Below are 24,770 nucleotides of genomic sequence, written 5' to 3' on the forward strand. Positions count from 1 at the left end.
TCCCCATCGGTGGGAACTGAGGTGGCTGGGAGGCCGGGTGTGGCTTCTCCCCTTATCTCCTCCCTTCCCCTAGACACAGGAAGAAGAAAATGTGGAAACAAGAGTCTCACCCACTTTCCCCTGATCCCGGACCCTGCCCACCCTAATCAACTATGCAAACGTCTCTATGGTTGGGTTTCAATTTATTAGGCCTCCAACTACCCTGCTCTCCCGCTTTCCTCAGCCTTCGTATGGACTGTGTATTCCTAGGGATTAAAACTTATCTTTATTATTTTCTTTCTGCCTGAAAAATTTTCTTAAACATTTTTTGATCTGTTACTAATGCATTATTTGCATTTTCCTATGCTTTAAACAGTATTTGAGGTTCTATTTTGAAATGTATTTACTGGTATAAGAATCCTAGGCAACAAGTCAAGCACTTTTTTTCATCTCAGGAATTATGTAGTTCTAATGTTCATACATTGCCCTAAATAATTATTTTCATAATTTTATACATAATAAATTTATTTACTTATTTGCATTACAAAGTCAGATATACAGAGAAGAGGAGAGACAGAGAGGAAAATCTTCTTTCTGAAAATTCACTCCCCAAGTGACCACAACGGCCGATGCTGTGCCGATCTGGAGCTAGGAGCCAGGAACTTCTTCCAGGTCTCCCACACAGGTGCAGGGTCCCAAGGCTTTGGGCCATCCTCGACTGCTTTCTCAGGTCACAAACAGGGAGCTGAATGGAAAATGGAGCTGCCAGGATTAGAACCGGCGCCCATATGGGATCCTGGCATGTTTAAGGCGAGGACTTTAGCCGTTAGGCCACAGTGCCGGACCCTCTCCCTTACTTTCAATACTTTCTTTTACTAAGAATTTTAATATGCCCTACCTTGGTGTAGTGTTCTATTATTTTTTTTTTTTTAAAGATTTCTTTATTTTTGGGCCCAGGGCATGGTGGCATAGCAGCTAAAAAGTCCTTGCCTAAAATACACCAGGATCCCTTCTGGGCGCCGGTTCTAATCCCAGCAGCTCCACTTCCCATCCAGCTCCATTTATACGCTGGGAAAGCAGTCAAGGACCACCCAAAGTCTTGGGACCCTGCACCCGTGTGGGAGACTTAGAAGGGGCTCCAGCTCCTGGCTTCCGATAGGCACAGCTCTGGCAGTTGTGCCTCTTGGGGAGTGAATCAATGGGCAGAGGATCTTCCTATGTCTTTCCTCCGCTCTGACTTTCCAATTAAAAATAAGTAAAACTTTAAAACGAACAAAAGACAGTAGGAGAGTGAAGGGAGATCTCTCCTCCGCAGGCTCACTCCTGAAACGTCCACAGGAGCCGTGGATGAGCCAGACTGAGGGCAGGCCTACACTGTGGCCTCCCACCCGCGGGGACAGGCTTCAAGCACTTGCATCCTCTTCCTCGCCTCCCGTGTGTATCAGCAAGCAGCTGCATCGGAAGCGGAGCATTTGGGACTTGAACATCCCAGGCAGCGCCACCCCAGCAACTTATTTCCCAATTCCTGAAAATCACTGTCCTCAATGCTTTCTTTTCAACCTCTTGGGAATTAACCCAATTATTCTGTACAAAATCTTAATTGTTTCAAGTGAGAGGGGAAGTATGCTGTTACTGGGTATTGGTAGGGAAAAGGGTCCTATTTTTTAAAATTAGTTTTTATTGTATAAAATGCATTTTGATAATTTTCAGATTTTATAAAATTATTAATCTATAACCAACTTATAAAAATGTAAAAAAATTTCTTCCACATGAGCCATGCCAATACACAGTCCAGAGTCATATTCTGGAAAATCAAGGGATTCAATGATATCACCTGAATTTTCCTTGGGCTCACTGACTGATATATTATAAATGCAAACTTACCACTGACACGCACACATTTCAAATCTTGTCAGCATACTTCCTGAGTCACATGCCTGGAGTGCTAAGAGAGGAGTATAGTATCTTGAGAGAGAGAAATAAAAGACCCTTCATTTTCTCAAAAAGATTCTCACAATTTTAACAGCCATCTCTTGGAGTGGATTTCAAAATTTTCTCACATTTCTTACCATGTCAGGTGTCGTATGACTTGCTGTATATAGAGATGAAAATTTTTCTGTATCGATCTTATAAATTCCCTGCATAGTTTTCTACTATAGCTTTCAATCTTCGCAATTGTGTTGAAAAAGTACAACTAAAGGGGGACAACATCCAGCGTTCATTTTTAAAGAGTGATGGGGAGTCACCCCAAGACAGGACTCACCCTGCAAACGTTACACATCACCCTCAGGACCCGACACGAAGGAATGGTACGTGACTAAGGCTCCAGTTAACCTATCATTATCTAAGCACACAATTAAACTCACCAGGCCCGGCACAACGACTCAGTGGCTGAAATCCTCACCTTGTGTGCGCTGGGATCCCATGTGGGCACCAGTTTGTGTCCCAGCTGTTCCACTTCCCATCCAGCTCCCTGCTTGTGGCCTGGGAAAGCAGTGAAGGACGGCCCAAAGCCTTGAGATCCTGCATCCGCGTGGGAGACCCAGAAGCAGCTCCTGGCTCCTGGCTTCAGATGAGCTCAGCTCTTGCTGTTGTGATCCTTCGGGAATGAACCAGTGGACGGAAGATCTGTAAACTTGACTTTCCGATAAAAATAAATAAGTGTTTAAAAAAATTAGCAAAACTCACCAAGATGAATGTGGTATTTCAAATGAATGGAGGAAGAATAACTGTGAATGGATGTTCCCCTGGGAAGCGTGCCTGGACACCTGATCGCAGGCAGCAGTAGCCAGCCCCATCCTGGGCAGTCATCCGCATCTGCAGGGAGGCAGCTGTGCAACACAGCCCCAGCCTACACTGCCTCGGACTCACACACCAACACCGAGAGCAGCCAGAGAATCAGCATCAGTCGCTCTGGGCACCACTGGCATGGAGATGGCAGGAGGTGAGACAGGGCTGGTGCTGCAGAACTCATGCACTTTTTCAATAAGGTACTGATCTGAAGACTGATGGCTTTGGTACTGACACATTTCACAACCCGGTGGCAAGCTGGGCTTCAAGTTCAAAAATCTGCAGAACATCAAAAAGGGGCAAGCCAAGTACAGAGTTTGACATTGACCAATAGGTGGCAGCAAACCGAAGGGACCTGGGACGCAGCAAGGACCTACCTAAACAAGCATTTCTACAAGGTCATCATTTGACTATTCAGATGCAGGAGGAAACACCGATTTTAACAACTTTACCAGCTGTTTGGTCAGGATGGAAGCCATGGTCCCTTGCAACCTCTTGACAAAAACAGACAAATCCAGGTACTCCCAAACCTGCTCCCTTACCGCCTCACCGTATGGGCCATCCTGGACTCTTGGTCTCTCCCATTGGTTGATCCAGGCTGCAGTCACATCTTCAGGGGGCTTACCAACCCACAGGCATTTTTTTCTTAGTCAAGACCCAACACGCCCCTGTGTACCACAACCCTACAACACCCCTTGCTCTAAGACATTCTAGAACACTTGGCCAAGGGTCACCCCACTAATCCCACACCTGTTGTACCTTCTCCATGACCTCCGTCCTGTACTTGTGCAAGCCCAACACCTGTGTGACTTCCACGCACACAGCCCTAGAAGGATCATTCCAACCATCCGACACATCCTGACACGCACACTGAGTCATCCAGGCAGCCACGTGGGCCTGCACACCCCCGGGCCTTTGTCCTGCCCCCCAGCCTGCCAGGCCTAGTAGGAAATAAATGTACCCCCGTTAATGCTGTCAAAAGAAAAAAAAGCTTAAATACTTGAATTCTCTCAACACTTAAAATGCACATGAATAACTCAGGTTTTCCATTTGGCTTCTAAAATTTTATAGTTTGAAACTAAGAAGCAAACCAATAAATCTGACTAGACTGTTCAAATGCATGACTCAACCATAATGAATCCTATATAATTAACTTTATATACATGACACTGCACTGACTGCTCAAGAAACTCGTACAGCACCACCTGGAGCTGCAGCCCGGGGGACTGGACAGTGGGCAACAAAACTTCAGAAGTTCAGTTCAACAATGCTATTTATAAATTTGGCTTCCAACTAGAACACAGCAACAGATAATGATAGCTGAGTTGGAATACAATTGATTTCTCCCTTACCATTTTTTTAAAAAGTTTTATAGGGGCAAAACAAATTAGAAAAGACAAACTAAATTCCTCGAGAACAGAGATAAAATGGGTCCTCTCATTTTGCTTACTATGCAACAGCTGTATACGCAAGCATGTACACAAGACAAAAGGCTTCAGCAACCCAACAATGCTTTAAATTTAAAAAAATACCTGGGGCTTACCAAAGATGAATAAACCTATCATTTAGGAATGATTCATAAAAGAAGTCTGTATAATTCATCACAAAATCAAAGGAAAACATGTTCACAAACAGATGACTACACTTTTTGTAAAATCTACCGGTCATTAAGTAAGACTGAACGTAAAAGAACATTCAGATAAAAAAAACATTACACTGGGCGATTATGACTTACAATTAAAAGGAAAAAAAATCTGCTATTCCCATTATATTAGATGATAAACAGGAAATATAATTACAAAATAAATATTTCCCATTTGTGTATTCTTGACTGCATGACAGAAAACAAACTAAGAAAAAAGCTGGAATAAGGCTGAAAAATAAAGATGCTAGTAAAAACAGCTGTTAACACACTTAAGACACCTTAATAGTACCCAGAATATTTTAACAACCCTAAAAATCAAAAGTGAAACAAAATAAAAGCAAATGAGTGAGGGCCTGACATGGTAGCCTAGTGGCTAAATCCTTGCCTTGCATGTGCCGGGGTCCCATACGGGGCCACAAGCATTATGAAGAAATAAGTGTATGAATACTTGATGCTTTTGTTTCTTGGCATCAGTGCTTACTCATGCCTTCATCATATTCTGCATGATATGCTGGTTTCTGTGTACCAGTGAAGATGAATACTGGGCTTACAAACAAAACTTCTTTAATACATTACAGGACAATATTTTCCCAAAGAACACAGCTTAGGCAATGCTCCACAAGTTCAAGGTACACAGGCGTTTCATTATCATTCATGTCTAAACAGTTTGTAATTTGTTTTGATTTTAAATATTTTATTAAAATTTTATTCCACATATACAAAAGTGGAGATTTCAGAACAGCAACCCCCACGAGTACCTCTGTAGCAACAGCAACATTCTGCCAATGGAGTTCAGCTCTCTTTGCATTTTTTTCTTTTGCTAGAATGTGTTAATGGACATTGATCTTACAAACATCTCTACAACATTTTTAAATGACCACAGCCACTCGCTAGTTTTAAAAAAGAATTTTTACATCCACATTTGCCTCATCTCAAAAATATCTTTTGACATTTTGTTGCCATCAACTCTATGGCAACAAAATGCCACATATTTCAGTTGCTTTTAGTCTATTAATGGTAGCCTTTTCTTTTATTTCATGCCACTCATTTAAAAAATCAGAAAGCTTTCCACATTCTGGCTCTTCTGTTTCCACGTTAAGCCACTTGCGTTGTTCACCTAGGTCTCATTCTTGGTTTTAAACCACTTGGTTTAAAGGCAAGATGTCTTCAGTTGTTTATCTGGGTAGTAAGATTTCATAGGCAGTGGTTCATTATATTGCGTTATATCAGCAGATACTGTCTCAAAGGATTCAGATGGCCAACCTGATAAATCCACTATGCAATTTTTAATATAAAATCTCCATGTTCCTGTGCACTGAGTTGTTTTCTGGGCCCTTGGTTTCATTCTTTCTGCACTTGCTGGTTAGACTTCTTTTTTGAAAGAACTGAATTTGAATTAGATGAATTGGGAGTGACCCTCACGTTATGGTTCACACAGAAAAAGGAAAGTAAGTGTTCATTTTCTCCCGTGTTGACTGTAAGAACGAGGAGTTGCTGCCCCTTTACCTTCTAACCAAATTACGCTGCCGTAAAGAAGTGAATGAGCAAGCAACTAGTGGGGTCCTGTCAAAAGACCCAACTCAAGCAACCCCAACAGGTTAAAGGTCAGGCATTTAGTTCCACAAAGTACACTGATGGTAACGGAATGACTTATAGTCTTGAAACACACAAGTACACACATATGCACATGCTTGTATGCATACAAAGAAATTAATTTTCCAAATGCTTAGTTTATGTCATCATTTTGAAGTATGTTGTTTTAAATTAATCTTGAAATAAACAGGGATTGTAGTCATTTGCTTTTTATAAATTATGAAAATATTATTCCATACTTCTGAATCTTTAATATTTACAGTCAAGAACCTCATACTCATGAAACTTCATTTCTTCAGCATGAAATTTCTGATGCAAATAAAGAAATTCTTGTATTCACTATAATCTCTCATATCTTCTTACTTGGAATAAATTTGTTTAATAAGTGCTGAGGTAATAGGAGATATTTTTACATTTATTACTCCTATCTTTTATTTGAATACGGATTACATTAATTATGAATAATATTTACAGAATATATGCTTTGTGATTGTTATTCAATGGTGCTCCACGCTGACGCCACACTGACCCTCACGGTTCCTGTCTCCTGCTATTCACACTCTCGTGTAATGGGCTTGTTTAGGAATTTACTTCTAACCAGCAGAAACCAGCAAGGGTGACGTGACGATATTTCTATGAGAACCCAAGATCGCCGGCTTGTCTTGCTTGTTTTTTACGAAGCAAGCAGCCGTGTTGAACACGTCGTTGTGGCTAGAAACTAGTCAGTATTTAGCCAACAGCCAGACAGGAATGGGATCTCAGTGCAACAATTCTTAACGACACGGATTCAGGCTACGGGCGCATGGATCCTTCGCCAGCACGGCCATCAGGGCACATCCCTGAGCCAGTTAATTCTGGCACAGATTGGAATCCACAGTAACTCTGAGATAATGTGCATTATCCTAAACTACTAAGTTTGTGATGTTAATATAAATAAGTACTGTAATCACCATTTTACCAGTGAGCAAAATGAGGCATAAAAGTTTAATATCTTGTCCAAAACCTGGTAATGAAGCAGTAAAACGAAGATAATGACAGGTAAGGCTAACCATTTTCCCACATTCATTCTTCTCTTAAAAGGAATTTGCTGAAGATTAAAAAAAAAAAAAAAAAAACAAAGTAAAAGGTGACAGAAGTTTCCAAAGCAACAGATTCCAATATAAAACGACACTTGGTTGTGAGCACGGAATGTTTTCAAGAATGACTTTCCTGATGTTCCAGAACATAATGCGTGTCTGAAGGTTTTTTGTCTGCTAACTTCCGCTATGAATCTTCTGATGCTGAGTCAGGTGTGAGTGTTGTCTAAAGGCTTTCTTACACTCCTTACATTTGTAGGGCTTCTCACCAGTGTGAATCCTCTGATGCTGAGTAAGAAATGAGTAAAGCCTAAAGGCCTTCCCACACTCCTTACACGCGTAAGGTTTCTCACCAGTGTGGATACTCTGGTGCTGAGTGAGCTGAGAGAGCAATCTGAAGGGTTTTCTACAGTCCTTACATTCGTAAGGTTTCTCACCAGTGTGGATACTCTGATGCTGGGTCAGCTGGGACAGCAGTCTAAAAGCCTTCCCACATTCTTCGCACTCGTAAGGTCGCTCACCAATATGAATGCTCTGATGTGAAATAAGTTGGGAGTAACTACTAAATGTCTTCCAGCACTCCACACATTCGTAGGGTTTCTCACGAGTGTGTATTCTCTGATGCCGAACAAGTTGCTGTCTTAATCTGAAAGTCTTCCCACATTCCTTACACTCATAGGGTTTCTCTCCGGTGTGGATGCTCTGGTGGACACTGAGCTGCTGACATATTCTAAAAGCCTTCCCACATTCCTTACATGTGTAAGGTTTCTCGCCAAAATGAATTTTCTGATGCACTCTAAGGTCTGGACCACACACAAAGGCTTTCCCACACTCCTTACATTCGTAGAGCTTCTCGGCGGTGTGAAGCCTCTGGTGTCGAGTGAGGTGGGTGCACTGTCTGAAGGTCTTCCCACAGTCCTTGCACTCGTAGGGTTTCTCACCAGTGTGAATCCTCTGGTGTCGAGCCAGCTGCTGATGTACCCTGAATGCCTTCCCACACTCCTTGCATTCGTAAGGTTTTTCACCAGTATGAAGTCTCTGATGCTGAGTGAGTTCTTGGAGGACTGTGAAGGCCTTGCCACACTCCTTACACTCATAGGGTTTCTCCCCAGTGTGAAGTTTATGATGGCGAATGAGGTGTGCACGTTGCCTAAAGGCCTGCCCGCACTCCTTACACGCGTAAGGCTTCTCACCAGTGTGAATTCTCAAGTGCTGACTCAGAGTTGAACGACGAATAAAGGTTTTCCTACATTCCTTACATTCATATATTTTTTCTCCATTATGAATTACCTGGTAGTCAGCAAGAATATTTGGCTTTTTGTAAGAGGCCATTTGTTCAGAGAGAGCGTTTCCTTGCTCAAAACAAGTGTTCTTTGGCTCCTTTTCCTCTTCAATCTTGCTTTTGCATTTCCAATCATCTCTAAAAACCAAGCCCTGGAGGCCACAGCTTTTGATTTTTTCAATTACCTCCCACTGGAATGAATAAATTTCATAAATACCCCTTTCTGGTGATAAAGTGCTGGTCCCACATCTGGACTCCACATCTGAAACAAACAAACAAAAAACACAATGTTTTCCTACTCCAAAGAAAATTTCCAAGAAAAGACACTTGAAATAATGCCTATCAAGAGAACCATGGGCCTAGAGCTAACAGCTAAAGTTCTTGCTTTGCTTATGGCCAGGATCTCACATGGACACTCGTTCTAATCCCAGGGGCCTCGCTTTGCATCCAGTTCCCTGCTTGCTGTCTGGGAAAGCAGTCAAGGACAGCCCAAAGCCTTGGGATCCTGCACCCACATGGAGATCCGGAAGAGGCTCCAGGCTCCTGGCTTCGGACCAGTATAGCTCTGGCCATCACAGCCTCTTAGGGAATGAATAAGTGGATGGAAGATCTTCCTATCTGTTTCTCCTCTCTATATTTGACTTTCCAATAAAAATAAATCTTTAAAAAAAAAAAAACACAAGTGAATTATTAGCCCTCTGCAACACAGGCATCTCTGGTGAAACAATAATCTACAAAATTACAAGGCAGAAACAACAGAGCTCAAGGGAGAAACAGGGACGGGGCAAGCACACAACGTGGACAAGCTGACTTTCAGTGTGCTAATCAATGTAGTCGCTGCTAACCCAAGGGATAAACTGACAGGCAGCTCACTTCAATGAAGGCTGCTTTGCGGATATTTAAATGCACATAAATAAAGCAGAAACTATGGATCTCAGTGTAAACCCATTATAAATAAAAACAAGCCCCCAACAGGGAAAGGCGTGACGGCTCCACTGGCCAATCCTCTGCTGCTGGTGCCAGCATCCCATATGGGCACTGGTTCATATCCCACCTGCTCCACTTTCATCCAGATCACTGCTTACGGCCTGGGAAAGCAGCGGAAGATGGCCCATGTCCTTGAGCCCCTGCACCCATGCAGGAGACCAAGCAGCTGCTTAGGATTGCGATTGCACTGTACAGAATTTATAAAATTGGTATCTTTATACCACTAAGTCTTCCCCTCCTAAAAATCATCTCTCCATTTAGATTCTTCTTAGCAATATTTCATCACCTTCAGCATAATTTTATGTTTTTTTCAAACTTAGTCCTTAAAACTTCGTGTTAGAGGATCTTTTTTTTTTTTTCCCAAAGATTTATTTATTTCTACTGGAAAGTCAGATATACAGAGATACACGATGGATACGAATAAGTGTGTGTATACCTTCTTAGCCAATGTTGTAAGACCTACAGTTGAGAAGTGTTCCTTCCTTGTCTGAAAGAATATTGCACAATATTGTAGCTATCCTCTTAAATGTTTAACAGAACACATGAAACAAACTATACTTGACATTTTCTTTAGGAAGAGTTTTCTGATAAGGAGTACAGTTACTACATAATTCCTTTTCTTTTTTATATGGTGTTACCTGGTACACTGATGTTTTCAAGAAAATTTTCCATCTAATTTGTCAAATATACTGGCACAAAGTTATTTTTAGCACTCTTGTTCTTTTTTTTTTTTCCGTTTTATTTGAAAGGCAAATTCTTACAACCTCTGGTTTACTCCCCAAATGCCTGTAGCAAACAGATGTGAGCCACACCAAAACCAAGCTCCTGCCTCCTGGCTTTGGATCAGCTCAGCTCTGGCCAGTGCAGCCGCTTGGGGAGTGAACCAGCAGGTGGAGAATCTGTGTCTCTCCTCTCTGTATTTCTGACTTTCCAATAAAAATGAATGAATCCTTAAACACGCACACACACAACTTTTAGCTTTATCACCTTTTCCTATTGGTTTTTTTTTTTTTTGGTCTTCTACAGAAAACCATTCCTTTGGGCCCAGTGTGGTGGCCTAACGACTAAAGTCCTCGTCTTGAACGCGCCAGGATCCCATATAGTCACTGGTTCTAATCCAGGCGGCTCCACTTCCCATCCGGCTCCCTGCTTGTGGCCTGAGAAAGCAGTCGAGGATGGCCCAAAGCCTTGGAACCCTGCACCTGTGTGGGAGACCTGGAGAAAGTTCCTGGCTCCTGGCTTCAGATAGGCACAGCACCAGCCATTGCAGTTCACTTGGGGAGTGAATCATCAAACGGAAGATCTTTCTTTCTGTCTCTCCTCCTCTCTGTATATCTGACTTTGTAATAAAAATAAATAAATTTTTTTTAAAAAAATTCCTTTGTGTGAATCAGGAAACAGGATAAGAGAGTATGTAATAATAAAGTAATAATAAAAGTTAATAGGAAGCTTCCCTGCTAGTCCAAGCTTAAAAGTGTTTACTAAGCTTCAAGTTTCAGCCTTTTTGCTGCAGAGCCCATGGGCTTTTGAAGACAGAGCCCCAAAATACTCTAGGGCACAGCCCATCGCACCCGGCCACAGCACCTGGAGTACTGACTTCCTCACTGCCTGCTCGGGCCTTACTCACCAGGGCAGCAGTTTCTTCTCCCGTCCCTAACAGCCATTCCAGGTTCCTTTCCTTCGTCCAACAAAGTAATCAAATTTGGATTAGAAGCGAAAGGTCCAGCTGAAAAACACGACATGAAATTATAAATTTAGATGAACTGAATCCTGATTTTACAATTTATAGGTCAAGGGCCTGGCCCAGTGGCCTAGCAGCTAAAGTCCTCACCTTGAACATGCCAGGATCCCATATGGGCGCCGGTTCTAATCCCGGAGGCTCCACTTCCCATCCAGCTCCCTGCTTGTGTCCTGAGAAAGCAGTCGAGGACGGCCCAAAGCCTGGGGACCCTGCACCCGTGTGGGAGAATTTGAGGAGGTTCCTGGCTCCTGGCTTCGGATCGGCGCAGCACCAGCCGTTGCGCTCACTTGGAAAGTGAGTCATCGGATGGAAGATCTTCCCCTCTGTCTCTCCTCTCTGTATGTCTGACTTTGTAATAAAAAATAAATCTTTAAAAAAAAAATTTATAGGTCAAAACTGTCTACTGTAGAGCCTAAGGAAAAAACCTGAAGGGAAGTGAGGAACACGTGTATGAGGGCCAGGCCGCCAGGCATTCAGAACAGGCCTTCACTTACTCTAAACTCAGTGTTTCTGTTGAGAGGCAACACTAAAGAAGCTGAGCACACACTCTCTGACTGTCTGCCTTCCAATTACGCCTCTGTGGCTGCGCTCCCTAAGCACCTTCATGTAAGGGATTCTCCTGAAATCAGGAGAAGATAACTCTGTCAGAGTTGCTGTGAGAATTATATAACGTACAATGCTTAAAATAGTATTTCAATACAAACGACAGATCTATATACACAAAATAAGAGTGTTATCTTTTTCTTTTAGAGATTTGTTTTTATTACAAAGTCAGATATACAGAAAGGAGGAGAGACAGAGAGGAAGATCTTCCGTCCGATGATTCACTCCCCAAGTGACCACAACAGCCGGTGCTGAGCCAATCCGAAGCCAGGAGCCAGGAACCTCCTCAAATTCTCCCACGTGGGTGCAGGGTCCCAATGCTCTGGGCCATCCTCGACTGCTTTCCCAGGCCACAAGCAGGGAGCTGGATGGGAAGTCGAGCTGCCAAGATTAGAACCGGCGCCCATATGGGATCCTGGTGTGTTCAAGGTGAGAGCTTTAGCTGCTAGGCCGCCGTACCGGGCCCAAAAGAGTGATATCTTTAATAATGTTTTATTTTAATGTCCTTTTTGGGGGGGGAAGGTGAATAGTACGTTGTCTAATACAGCTCATATCCTTGCTAGGATATTCACTCAACGTCCAACGTAAGGTCCTTAGATTTTACCTGTCACAGACAGAAATGAATCTGTTTCTTACCACAGAGTGTTGTTGATTCAAGTTTTGATTTCAATGTTGCTGAATCAACAAACATTACACATGTTCTACAGGTCCCCTTGGTTGTTTTGTTTTATTGTTATTTTATTTTACAGAGAGAGCTCACCCATCCATTGGTCTACTGCTGATACGGTTAGAATAGTTAGGGCTGGGCTGGAGCCAGGAACTCCATCTATGCAGTCTACGTGGGTCGCAGGAACCAGCTGCTGGGGCCATCAGTGCTATCTCCGAAGGGCTGCATTGGTGGGAAGCGGGATGTCCCACATCTAAGCCCTCGATGTGCTGTGCCAAATGCCTTCTTTTCCCTAAGACCGGCTTTAAAGCAGCTCACAACCCGTCTCGGTTCAGGAAGACTCAGAAGGAGCATGAAGCAGCCCTGTCAGCTCTAAGCTCAAACATGATATGAAATCTAGTTCCTTGGACAATGCTTCTGCCATCTTCAAACACAGCAATTAAAACAGCGGGGAGGGCCGGCGCGGTGGCGCAAGTGGTTAGGTCCTCGCCTTGCACGCCCGGGATCCCATATGGGCGCCGGTTCTAATCCCGGCAGCCCCACTTCCCTTCCAGCTCCCTGCCTGTGGCCTGGGAAAGCAGCTGATGACGGCCCAAAGCTTTGGGACCCTGCACCCGCGTGGGAGACCCAGAAGAGGCTCCTGGCTTCGGATCGGCATAGTATCGGCCCGTTGCGGCTCACTTGGGGAGTGAATCATCGGACGGAAGATCTTCCTCTCTGTCTCTCCTCTCTGTATATCCGCCTTTCCAATAAAAAATAATAAAAATAAATCTTAAAAAAAAAAAAAAAAAACAGCGGGGAAATTGGCAGTTAAAGAGCCTGAAAGGGGCCCAGCGCAATATCACAGTGGTTAAACTCCTTGCCTTGCACACACCCGGGATCCCATATGGGTGCCGGTTCTAATCCCAGCTGCCTCACTTCCCATCCAGCTCCTACCTGTGGCCTGGGAAAGCAGTCGAGGACAGCCCAAAGCCTTGGGACCCTGTACCCATGTGGGAGACCCAGAAGAGCTCCAGTCTCCTGGCTTTGGATTGGCTCAGTTCCTGCCATTGCAGCCACTTGGGGAGTGAATCATCAGACAGAAGATCTACCTCTCTGTCTCTACTCATCTCTGTATATCTACTTTTCCAATAAGGTTTATCTCAAACCTAAGAAAGTTTAAACTATTCCTCAGGAAACACAGAGTAAAAGTTAACCTAGTTTTCAAAAAATATAGTCCTGAAACTGACAGAAATTTCGTCACCACTTAAGGCAAACCTTACCCAGTGAGAGGCAGTTGCTGTAGTTCTCCCACATCACATCCCTGTACAGGTCCCTCTGGGCCGAGTCCAGGAACTCCCATTCTTCTTGTGAGAAGTTTATGGCCACGTCCCTGAACGTCACTGGCCCCTAAAAAACAAACTCTGCATTAACGGGGAAGATGGAGAGACTGAGGATCGCAGAGCAGACACTGGGTCACAAAGCATGCCAATATTTCATAGCAGGGGACAGTAAGAAAATGAGTAACACTGCAGCAGACTGCCCAGGGGTACTGAAGAGTTGTATGTTGCAGAAAAGAGCAAACTTTTCTTCAAACATATCTGGAAACGAATAAAATTACCAAAAGCGGGGCTGGCACTGTGGCATAGTGGGTTAAGCCATCTTTGACTCAAGCAATCCACATGAGTATCATTTCAAGCCACAGCTGCTCCAATTCCAATGTAATTCCCTCTTGGTTCGCCTGGAAGAGCAGCGGAGGATTGCTGGCTACATGGGTCCCTGCTTCCCGTGTGGGAGACCCGAGGAAGCTCCAGGCGTCTGTCCTGTGCCTGGCACCCCCTCAGCCGTCATCACAGTCATCTGGGGAGGTGAAGCAGCAGATGCAAGATACATTTCTGTCTCTCCTCTCTGCAACTCTGCCTTTCAAATAAATAAAAAACAAATCTTTAAAACTTTTTTGAACGAAACACTGCACATAAGATATCTTCATATTAAGTGATCACATGATAAATTCTTTCACTCATCTTGTATTTGCTGGTTCATCCTCTCAACTGGCTGTGACAGCCAGGGCTGGGCGGGGCCCGAGGCAGGAGCCAGGAACTCATGTCAGGGACCCTGCCACTTTAGTCACCATCTGCAAAAAGCTCGAATCAGAAGTGGGACCAGGACACAGACCCAAGAACTCCAATATGAGAAGTGGCCCCCCAGGTGGCATCTTAATTATGCCAAATATGCCTAATAATACTAAACGCTTGCCCAATCCATCATAAAGTCTTAAGAAATTTGAGATCTCCTATCTCTTTTCCCTTTAATGATCATAACTAAAGGACTAATAAAAATTTCTCTAATGAAATAAAAATTTCATGTTATACAAGGCTACTCAGAATCACAGGGAACAAGCAGAGGCAAATTGTGTATTAATAAGACAGTGAGGCATTTCCTGTTTCTTTTTAGAATAATGTGGTTGCTTGAATAACTTCAAAGGTAAGAAAGGAGACAAATATCACTTCCTCCTGGGAGAGGCCAGGATGGAGCACACGGTTCAGCCGAGGGAGGGACGAGACAGGCAGACGCCTTTCCCTGGGGCGGAGAGGTGCGGGGTGTCTGCTGAGAACCGGGACCCAGGGCATACCAGACAAGGCCCAAGAACATCCCGATCTAATCCTTAAGTCCACTCACACAGACCAATTAATACTAAATGACATCTTACATATTTGAAAAAACTCCATCTGTCAAGAGCTTCAAGTTTTCCCTATAAACAAACAGGACCAAACTCTGTTTTGTCAAATCATAAATCCTCAAAGCTCAAAACAAGAGTTCAAAACTGACATCAATAACCCATTTCTGAAAATCATTTATCCTAACTGCATTATTTTCCCATTTTATCAAAGCTTTAGTTGTTTTTATTGGAAAGTCAAATATACACAGAGGAGGAGAGATAGGAAGATCTTTCATCCGATGATTCACTCCCCTAGTGGCCGCAATGGCCAGAGCTGCGCAGATCCAAAGCCAGGAGCCAGGAACTTCCTCCAGGTCTCCCACACGGGTGCAGGGTCCCAAGGCTTCAAGCCATCCTTGACTGCTTCCTAGGACACAAGCAGGGAGCTGGATGGGAAGTGGAGCTGCCAGGATTAGAACTGGTAACCCATATGGGATCCCAGTTGCATTCAAGGCGAAAACACTTCAGCTACTAGGCCGCTGTGCCGGGCCCTATTTTCCCATTATTTAAAAATCACAATGCTATGGGCTCGGCACGAGAGCATGATGGATAAGGTCCTCACCTTGAACGTGCCAGGATCCCATATGAGCCCCGGTTCTGATCCCGGCAGCCCCGCTTCCCTTCCAACTCCCTACCTGTGGCCTGGGAAAGCAGTCAAGGACGGCCCAAAGCCTTGGGACCCTAAACCCATGTGGGAGACCCGGACACAAGTTCCTGTCTTCTGGCTTCGGATTGGCACAGCACCGGCCGTTTCGGTTCACTTGGGAAGTGAATCATCAGATGGAAGATCTTCCTCTCCGTACATTTGCCTTTTCAATAAAATAAATAAATCTTTTTTTAAAAAAATCACAATGCTATAATGTAATATGTGTTCATTCTAAACCTCCAACTGGTTTAGAATGTTATAGGGCACAGTGGGTCTGTACACACATGACTTCAGCTGCATTTTTTTTTTTCCTTTTTCTAAATTCACTTTTCTTGCTTATTTGCTTCCTTCTCCACGCACAACTTTACTCAGGATTCCCACTTGAAGAAACTCATCTTTTCCACCTCTTAAAGGAAATTTTATTGGGCCTGGCACAGTAGCTTAGTAGCTAAAGTGTTTGCCTTGCATTCACCAGGATCCCATTATGGACACTGGTTCCTGTCCTGACTGCTCCACTTCCCATCCAGCTTCCTCCTGCCTGTGGCCCGGGAAAGCAGTCGAGGACGGCCCAAGGCTTGGGGACCCTGCACCGGTGTGGGAGACCTGGAGGTGGTTCCTGGCTCCTGGCTCTGGATCGGCTCAGCACAGGCTGTTGCGTTCAGTTGGGGAGTGAATCATCAGATGGAAGATATTTCCGTCTCTCCTTCTCTCTATACGTATCTCTGACTTTGGTTAAAAAAAAAAAAAAAAAGATATCCACTACAGAAGAGCCTTTCCAGCAGGAATGTAAGAGCAGGGGGCTCCCGTTCGGGGTGATGCTCTGGCACCCCCCTGAGCAGCAGGAGCAGGAGCAGAGACTGGCCCAACCCATGCAGACCTTTCTGACATTCTAACAGTCACATCTGAATTACACTGAGGCTCCCCCAGGAGGAAGGGTACTGAGCAGCATCAGTCCAAGAAAACAGATGTTCTAACAATACAAAAAATTGATTTAGGGTATGTAAAGTTTGAGCTGGGAAGCGACGAAAGGGGGAGGCAGGAGATGCTAGTAGCATTCCTTTTTCTTTTTTTCTTTTTTTTTTTTTTTAATTTATTTTTATTGCAAAGTCAGATACACAAAGAGGAGGAGAGAGAGAGAGGAAGATCTTCCATCTGATTCACTCTCCAAGTGAGCGCAATGGCTGGTGCTGTGCCGAACCAAAGCCAGGAACCAGGAACCTCTTCTGGGTATCCCACATGGGTGCAGGGTCCCAAGACTTTGGGCCATCCTTGACCGATTTCCCAGGCTACAAGCAGGTAGCTGGATGGGAAGCAGGGCCATCAGGATTAGAACAGGGGACCAGATGGGATCCCAGGTGTGTGCAAGGCAAGGACTTTAACCACTACGCTATTGCACCAGGCCCAGCATTCCTTTTTCTGAGCTAGAAGCAAAGATGTACTCAATTTTGAAAATGCATGTACATGTTCTACATGTATGGTTTTCAACATATAACACATCTTAGTAAATTATCCAAAACCTTTGCAAAACTATGATCCATATAATGAGAACATAAACATTTCCTATATAGACCAGAGGCTAGCAAAGTAGCCTAGTGGCTAAAAGTCCTCGCCTTGCACAAATCAGGATCCCATATGGGCGCCAGTTCTAATCCCAGCAGCCCCACTTTCCATTCAACTCTTTGCTGTGTCCTGGGAAAGCAGTCGAGAACGGTCCAAACCTGGGACCCTGCACCCGCGAAGGAAACCTGGAAGAAGCTCCTGGCTTCGGACGGACTCAGTGCCGGCCACCGCAGTCACTTGGGGAATGAATCAGCAGATGGAAGATCTTCCTGTCTCTCCTCCTCTCTGCATATCTGACTTTCCAATAGAAACAAATAAATATTTTTTAAAAGCAAAAAAAAAAATCACTGTATTGAAGGGAATATGCTTTGTTTGTTTGTTTAAAGATTTATTTATTTTTACTGCAAAGTCAGATATATGTATAGAGAGGAGGAGAGACAGGAAGATCTGTCTGATGGTTCACTCCCCAAGCAAGCAAAATGGCTGGACCTGAGCTGATCCAAAGCCAGGAACCTGGAGCTCTTCTGGGTCTCCCACGCCAGTGCAGGGTCCCAAGGCTTTGGGCCGTCCTCGACTGCTTTTCCAGGCCACAAGCAGGAAGCAGAGCTGCCAGGATTAGAACTGGCACATACATGGGATTCTGGCACATTCAAGGCGATGAGTTTAGCTGCTAGGCCACAGCACTGGGCCCATTTGTTTTTGTTTAAGGTTGTGCTTGCTTAATTTGAAAGGCAAAGAGACATAGGAAAAAAGAAGGAAATAGATGTTGCACATGCTGCTTCATTCTCCAAACGCCCGCAGCCGTCGGGGCTGAGCAAGGCGGGCGCCAGCAGCCTGAAGTGTCATCTCAGTCTCCCATTTAGGAAGCAGATACCCAACCACAGGAGCCATCTCCTCTGACTCCTAGGGCACACACACAGGAGGCTGGAATCAGGCCGGCAGGCTGCACTTGAACCCAGGCCCTTCCGTATGGGACACGAGCAACCCACATGCCACCCTAGCAGCTGAGCCAAACGCCCGCCCCAAGAGTAAGTATTATAATCAAAAGTTATCCCAACAGAAGACAGTTTCCATGGGGACACGACAAAATGTGAAGATTTCACAAGGCATTTCAATTCTGCCCAAAATAGAAGATTTGATCATGATGTTCCACATTATTGGAAGCATCAAAGCGCAGAGAGGGGGAACACGAGTCTGAGTCCCCACGTCTCCCCAGGAGAGAAATCACAGCAGGTTCCTGAACGGAGGCCCCCACGGAGCTCCAGGGCGCACACGTGCTTCTGCAGCCTGAGTCACAGGGACTTCACAACCAGAGACACACATTAACTTACATGCGCCATGGTTTCAGAGCAGCAACCACCAGTCGGTCCCTTTCAAGGTTTCTCTTCGCAATCTGCAGGGTCCAGACAAGCCAGACCTGGAAAAGGAACAGGAACCCATGAGCGCAGCTGTCCATCGGACCCACACCAACGGACGTCTGCAGTCACACTTTGTTCTTTTCCATTCCCGCTTCCCACCACTCCTCGCTACAACAGACATATTTTAACTTATTTAACCAACTGTAGGCATACATAGCACAGAAACCCAAACCCTGATGAAATCCACTTGAGCAACTACAACTTGGGAACAAAAGCCCAGATCCGCCTGCAGGATGATTTCTGACCAGATCTCCATCTGACCATGCCAATACCGGATTACTCCGATTCGTCTGGATATTTAATTAAACAGCACTGTCAACCTTCTCTTCCTTCTGACACAACTTCAAAGGGCTGAAGAAGGGCCAAAACCATCCTAACAGGGCCTCCTCTGCAGTGCTGGGATCCTGCTTGAACTTCTAAAACACAAAATCACAGGCCCGGTGCGGTGGCCTAGTGGCTAAAGTCCTTGCCTTGAACGCACTGGGATCCTACTGAAGCACCGGTTCTAACCCTGGTGGCTCCACTTCCCATCCAGCTCCCTGCTTGTGGCCTGGGAAAGCAGTCGAGGACGGCCCAAAGCCTTAGGACTCTGCACCCACATGGGGGACACCTAGAGAAGGTTCCTGGTTCCTGGCTTCAGATCGCCACAGCACCAGCCATTGCCGTCACTTGGGGAGTGAACCATCGGATTGAAGATCTTCCTGTCTCTCCTCCTCTCTGTATATCTGACTTTGCAATAAAATAAATCGGGCCTGGCGCAGTGGCACAGTGGTTAAGGTCCTCGCCTTGCACACCCGGGATCCCATATGGGCACCATTTCTAATCCCGGCAGCCCCACTTTCCTTCCAGCTCCCTGCCTGTGGCCTGGGAAAGCAGTCGAGGATGGCCCAAGGCTTTGGGACCCTGCACCCGCAGGGGAGACCAGGAAGAGGCTCCTGGCTTCGGATCGGCATAGCATCGGCCATTGCTTTCACTTGGGGAGTGAATCATCGGACGGAAGATCTTCCTCTCTGTATATCCGCCTTTCCAATAAAAATTTAAAAATAAATCTTTAAAAAAAAAAGAAAATCATTTATCCAACTCAAAAGTTAATCCCCTTTTATATTGGTTTTTGCTTTGAAATTTCAGATTTCTGCCTCACTTGAGGGAAACAAGAATGGAAGAATCACTAGAAAAGAAATAACCGGGCCCGGCGCTGCGGGCGCAGCATGTGACGCTACAGCCTGCAGCGCCAGCAACCTCGCAGACAGCAACCTGAGCGGCAGCTGCTCCACTCCTGATCCAGCTCCCTGCTTAAGCCCACAAAGTAAGGAAATGACGTAGGTGCCAGGCTCCCTGGAACCAGGTGGGAGACTTGGAAGAATCTCTGCGTTTTGGCCTGGCCCAGTCTAGGCATTTACAGCCAACTGGGGAATGGACCAGCAGTTGAAAAAGCTCTGTCTCTCCTAATTCTGAATTCTCTTCTTCAAATAAGTAAATAAATATTTTTTAAAAAGAAATAACCAATAACTTATCAAAAATAGCTCTCAGAGGGCAGAGAACTGAAGATGTTCTATCACACTGCAGGAATAATTTTAACATCTGTCTACAACTAAAAATGCCTTCAAAGAACTAAGGAAACGAGTGAGAGATCAACCATACCCAGCTGTAGCAAAACAAGACGCATGCAAGACGGTGAAAAATGTTTTGCATTACTTGCCTCACTGCTCCCCAAATCCCAAGGGAAGGGATCCCACAGTGTAAGGGCTATCATTCACGTGGGGAGAGAAACAAAGGACTTAGCCTTGGAACCCAAGCCAGCACTACCACAGGAAAATCCAGCACAAGGTTTATCTGAGACCAAAGTACATGCCCGTAACCACTTCCACCCCATCCTGCCCCAGAGCGTCACCACGCAGCTTCGAGTGACCGACACAGCAACCTGGACCCCTTCCCCTACACCACCTCAATGCTAATGTCAGCAGCCCCAGGCGAGTGGCTCAATCCCTGCTCTGCGTCCACTGGGATGCCATGTGGGTGCCAGTTTTCACCCTGACTGTTCCATTTCCCTTCCAGCTCCCTGCTTGTGGCCTGGGAAAGCAGTCGAGGACGGCCCAAAGCCTTGGGACCCTGCACCCACATAGGAGACCCAGAAGCAGCTCCTGGAGCCTGGTTTCAGATTGACTCAGCTCTGGCCAAGTGAACCAGCAAATGGAAGATCTTGCTGTCTCTCCTTCTCCGTGTATCTCTGCCTTTCCAATAAAAATAAGTCTAGGTGCCCGGCGGCATGGCCTACCGGCTAAAGTCCTTGCCTTGAACGTGCCAGGATCCCATATGGGCGCTGGTTCTAATCCCGACAGCTACACTTCCCATCCAGCTCCCTGCTTGTGGCCTGGGAAAGCAGTCGAGGACGGCCCAAAGCCTTGGGACTCTGCACCTGTGTGGGAGACCTGGAGGAAGTTCCTGGATCCTGGCTTCAGATCAGCATAGCATCAGCCGTCGCGCTCACTTGGGGAGTGAATCATCGGAAGGAAGATCTTCCTCTGTCTCTCCTCCTCTCTGTATATCTGACTTTGTAATAAAAAATAAATAAATCTTAAAAAAAAAAGTTTAAAAAGAAAGAGTAAACAAGCCCAAGGAGTGCGTGGTCATAAACACCACAGCGCTACACCACATGCAGGCTCTAGGACACGTCCTGCCCCACACCAGCCCCGGAGGCCCTGGAGCCCAGAGGGCACAGAGCCGCTCGCAGCAGGGAGCTTCCGCCTTCCAGTGTGCTCCCTCTTTTTTTAATTTTATTTTTGCTGATGTTTACTTAGTTGAGAAGGATGCATACCCATGTGGACCACTGATTAGGGTGGGAAGGGTGGAGTAATAGGGGAAAGTGGAAAAGACCATTTTTTTGATATTTTCTTCTTCTTGTATCTGGGAGAAGGGAAAAGAGAATGGGAGAAGCCACACATAGCATCTCAACCTAACTCAACCACCCCAGTACCCAGAGATGGGGAATGGCCACCCAGTGTCATCCCAGGGTCCCCAATATGGAGCATGCTCCAAGGGTTCTGCTTAAGTGCTTTCAATAGTTCTGAAATGCTGTCAATCTTGTTGATCCAAGGATGAGAAAATCCTTCCAAGGTCCATTGGCTGACAGTCCACCTTAGAGTCTCCATTCACCCAGAAATTTACTGTCCATGCTTGGCTGGAGTAATTGTTCAACTGGTTCTGCCCTCCTTCCTCTGTTATGGTATCAGACGAGCTCTGCAGGTCCCAACGGACTGTCATATTCTCCATGTGCATTTGGGCATGCTGTACACCGCTCTGTTTTTCCACTGAGGAGGTCCAGTTTTGACACATGCACTCTACAGTCAGTCCACCAATCCTATAATTCCCCCATGGTTGGAGTTCTCAGTCCAACAGTTCATTTGGAGAAATCCCCAAAAAAACCCCATCTGAGGTGATTGAAAACCCAATTCTAATGTATCCCCAAAGAAATTCCGTCTAAGATGATTCTAGACCCAACTCTTGCATGTGCTTGCTAATACAGGGTCCAGCTCAATCTGTCACTGACACCATCCCATACACACACCGGTGGCTGCAGTCACTGAGCCAGTGCTGTCTCCAGCCCCATCTCTTAGGCAAACCAATGGATGCTGCAGTCCAGCCAAACCCTGCCCACCAAACATTTGGCCTTCACGTATATCAGCAGGAGCCGTAGCCTAATGGGCGACTCTCAGTAACCCCCACAAGGCCCACCCCCAGCCCTGGTTCCTGCGCATGCCGGTATATGCCCCAGACTGTTCCACTTCCCATTCAGTTCCTATACACATCAATGGGCCTTGGAGCATATCTCAGCCCAACCAACCCCACTATCCAGCCCACTCATGTCAGCAGGTGCAACTGCCTGTCCAGCCAGATCCACTTCCAGCCCTGGTTCCCATCGCAGGCCATCAGAGAGGTGCCCACAGTTTCCTTGCTGGGCCCACCCAGCAGTCCCAGATCTTGCAATCTCCAGGTGGTTCTGCAGTCTAACTTGACAGTACTTGCTCACAGTTCCAGGCCTTGCCAGTTGATGCTGTGGCAAAGCCTAACTAGCCTGCCCTTACTATGGCTCATGCCTACACCAGTGAACATTTAGCCCAGCCTAGCTCAACCCTTAACCCAGTTCATGTGTAGGCCAACCTGTGTTATAACCATGCCCGACCTGGTCTGCCCCTGGTCCCAGTTCTCTCGCTCACCAGCAGCAGTAGCAGCCTAGCAGGGGAGCCCCCTGCATCCCCCTACCAAGCTCACACTCCGCCCTCCCCCCGCCTGCCCAGTCCAGGGTATCACATGTGCTGCTGGGTGCTGTGCCCAGTCTACCATGGTCCACCTCAACTCAGCAATTGCTGGCAGGTGCTGTAGCCTGGACAGACCCAGTCTATTCCCAGTTCCAGCTCCTGCTGGTGGGTGCCAAGCAGCCAATCCAAGCTCAGCAAGCCCCCAGTCCCAGCCTAATGTGAACTGGTTGGTATTGTGGCCCAATCTGTCCTGTTTTGTACCCTGTCCTGGTTCTCACATCTGCTGGTGGGTATAATGAACTGGCCTAGCCTGGCCCTCCCCTAGACCTGACCCACACATATGCTGGCACGTACTGTACCCTGGGCTGGTCTGGGCTGCTCCGTATCTTGATTCTTACACTCACCTGCAGGGACTGTCCTGAGAGGAGTTTCCCAAGCTGCTCTCTCAGCTCTCCTCCCAGTGGCAGATCTTGAACACAGAGAGCACAGAGCCACTGGCATAGCATGTGAGCACCAGTTCGAGTTTCAGCTGCTCCAGTTTTGATCCAGCTCCCTGTTAACGGCCTGGAAAACCAGCAGAAAACAGAGCAAAGACCTGAGTGCCTGTCACCACGAGAGAACCACATGAAATCCCTAGCTTAGCCTAGCCATTGTGACCAATGAGGAGTGAACCAACAGGTGCAGAATCTGTCACTCCCTAATTCTTTCAAATAAATAAGTCTTTAAAATATGATAATATTCTTGGGAGAATCAAGATGGCAGAGTAGGGTAAGGATGGAGAAACATCAGGCAGTGTGAGGCAGAGAGGGCACGTTCCAGGAAATAGGACAGAACGCGTGCAGAGGGGCACCAGGAGACTGACAGACACAGGAAAATGGTGAACACAACTGTGTGGTGCTGCAGTGACCGATACACCAATCGCATTCTGCAAGTAGCGATCTGACCCACACTGGCAGCCAGAACTTCACCAGCAATAAAGTGAGAAGGGACTTTTACCGGAGGAGCTCAGGAGGTTAACCCAAAGAACTGACCATCCTGGTGGGCAGCTTGATTTGACCAGGAACAGAGACAGAGCAGGTCCCAGATAGGCGTTGTGAGAACAGATGAATTACACAGCCCACTCTGCTCCCCAGAGCCAAATCAAGTGCCATCTTGTACAGGGAGGCAAAGGCTGTGGACAGTACTGTACATGCACTGGGCTCGGAGTGAACTCAGTTCTGGCTCAGAACTTAGCATCCTACAGGATCCACCCAAGACAGGTCCAGGGAGCCCTCAGACCTGACGGCCAGCAGATCAAGAATTCTAGTAGGGCCCGGCGCAGTGGCACAATGGTTAAGGTCCTCGCTTTGCACGCCCGGGATCCCATATGGGCGCCGGTTCTAACCCGGCAGCCCCGCTTCCCTTCCAGCTCCCTGCCTGTGGCCCGGGAAAGCAGTCGAGGACGGCCCAAAGTCTTGGGACCCTGCACCCGTGTGGGAGACCCGGAAGAGGCTCCTGGCTTCGGATCGGCATAGCATCGGCCGTTGCGCTCACTTGGGGAGTGAATCATCTGGTGGAAGATCTTCCTCTCTGTCTCTCCTCTCTGTATATATCCGCCTTTCCAATAAAAAAATAAAATAAATCTTTTAAAAAAAAAAAAGAATTCTAGTAGTGGTACAACATATTAACCCTGAATGTAAACGGATTACCTCAATCAAAAGTCATAGGTTGGATTAAAAAAAAAAAAAAACATCTATTTGTTGCCTACAGAAGATATATCTCACCAACAAAGATCAGAGGAAACTGTATCACATGGATTTTGATTTTTTACATTGAGTTTCATCTCTTCA

At 46.0% G+C, this 24,770-nt stretch overlaps 2 protein-coding genes across 2 annotated transcripts in view; one reads left to right on the top strand and one right to left on the bottom strand.

Moving 5' to 3' along the window:
• Positions 1-24,770, bottom strand: part of LOC121153689 (zinc finger protein 566-like) — a 221,779-nt gene that overhangs the window by 146,784 nt on the left and 50,225 nt on the right. The window contains exon 8 of the mRNA XM_040976384.1: positions 7,266-8,378. Within this exon, the coding sequence (XP_040832318.1) occupies positions 7,266-8,378 (1,113 nt within the window). The remainder of the gene's footprint in view (positions 1-7,265; positions 8,379-24,770) is intronic.
• LOC121153686 (zinc finger protein 850-like) overlaps positions 1-24,770 on the top strand; it is a 277,443-nt gene that overhangs the window by 66,066 nt on the left and 186,607 nt on the right. The window lies entirely within an intron of this gene.

This window comes from Ochotona curzoniae, unplaced genomic scaffold (genome assembly GCF_017591425.1).
Source record: "Ochotona curzoniae isolate NIBS_2020 unplaced genomic scaffold, NIBS_Ocur_1.0 contig_2699, whole genome shotgun sequence".
In the NCBI taxonomy this organism is placed as follows: Eukaryota; Metazoa; Chordata; class Mammalia; order Lagomorpha; family Ochotonidae; genus Ochotona; species Ochotona curzoniae.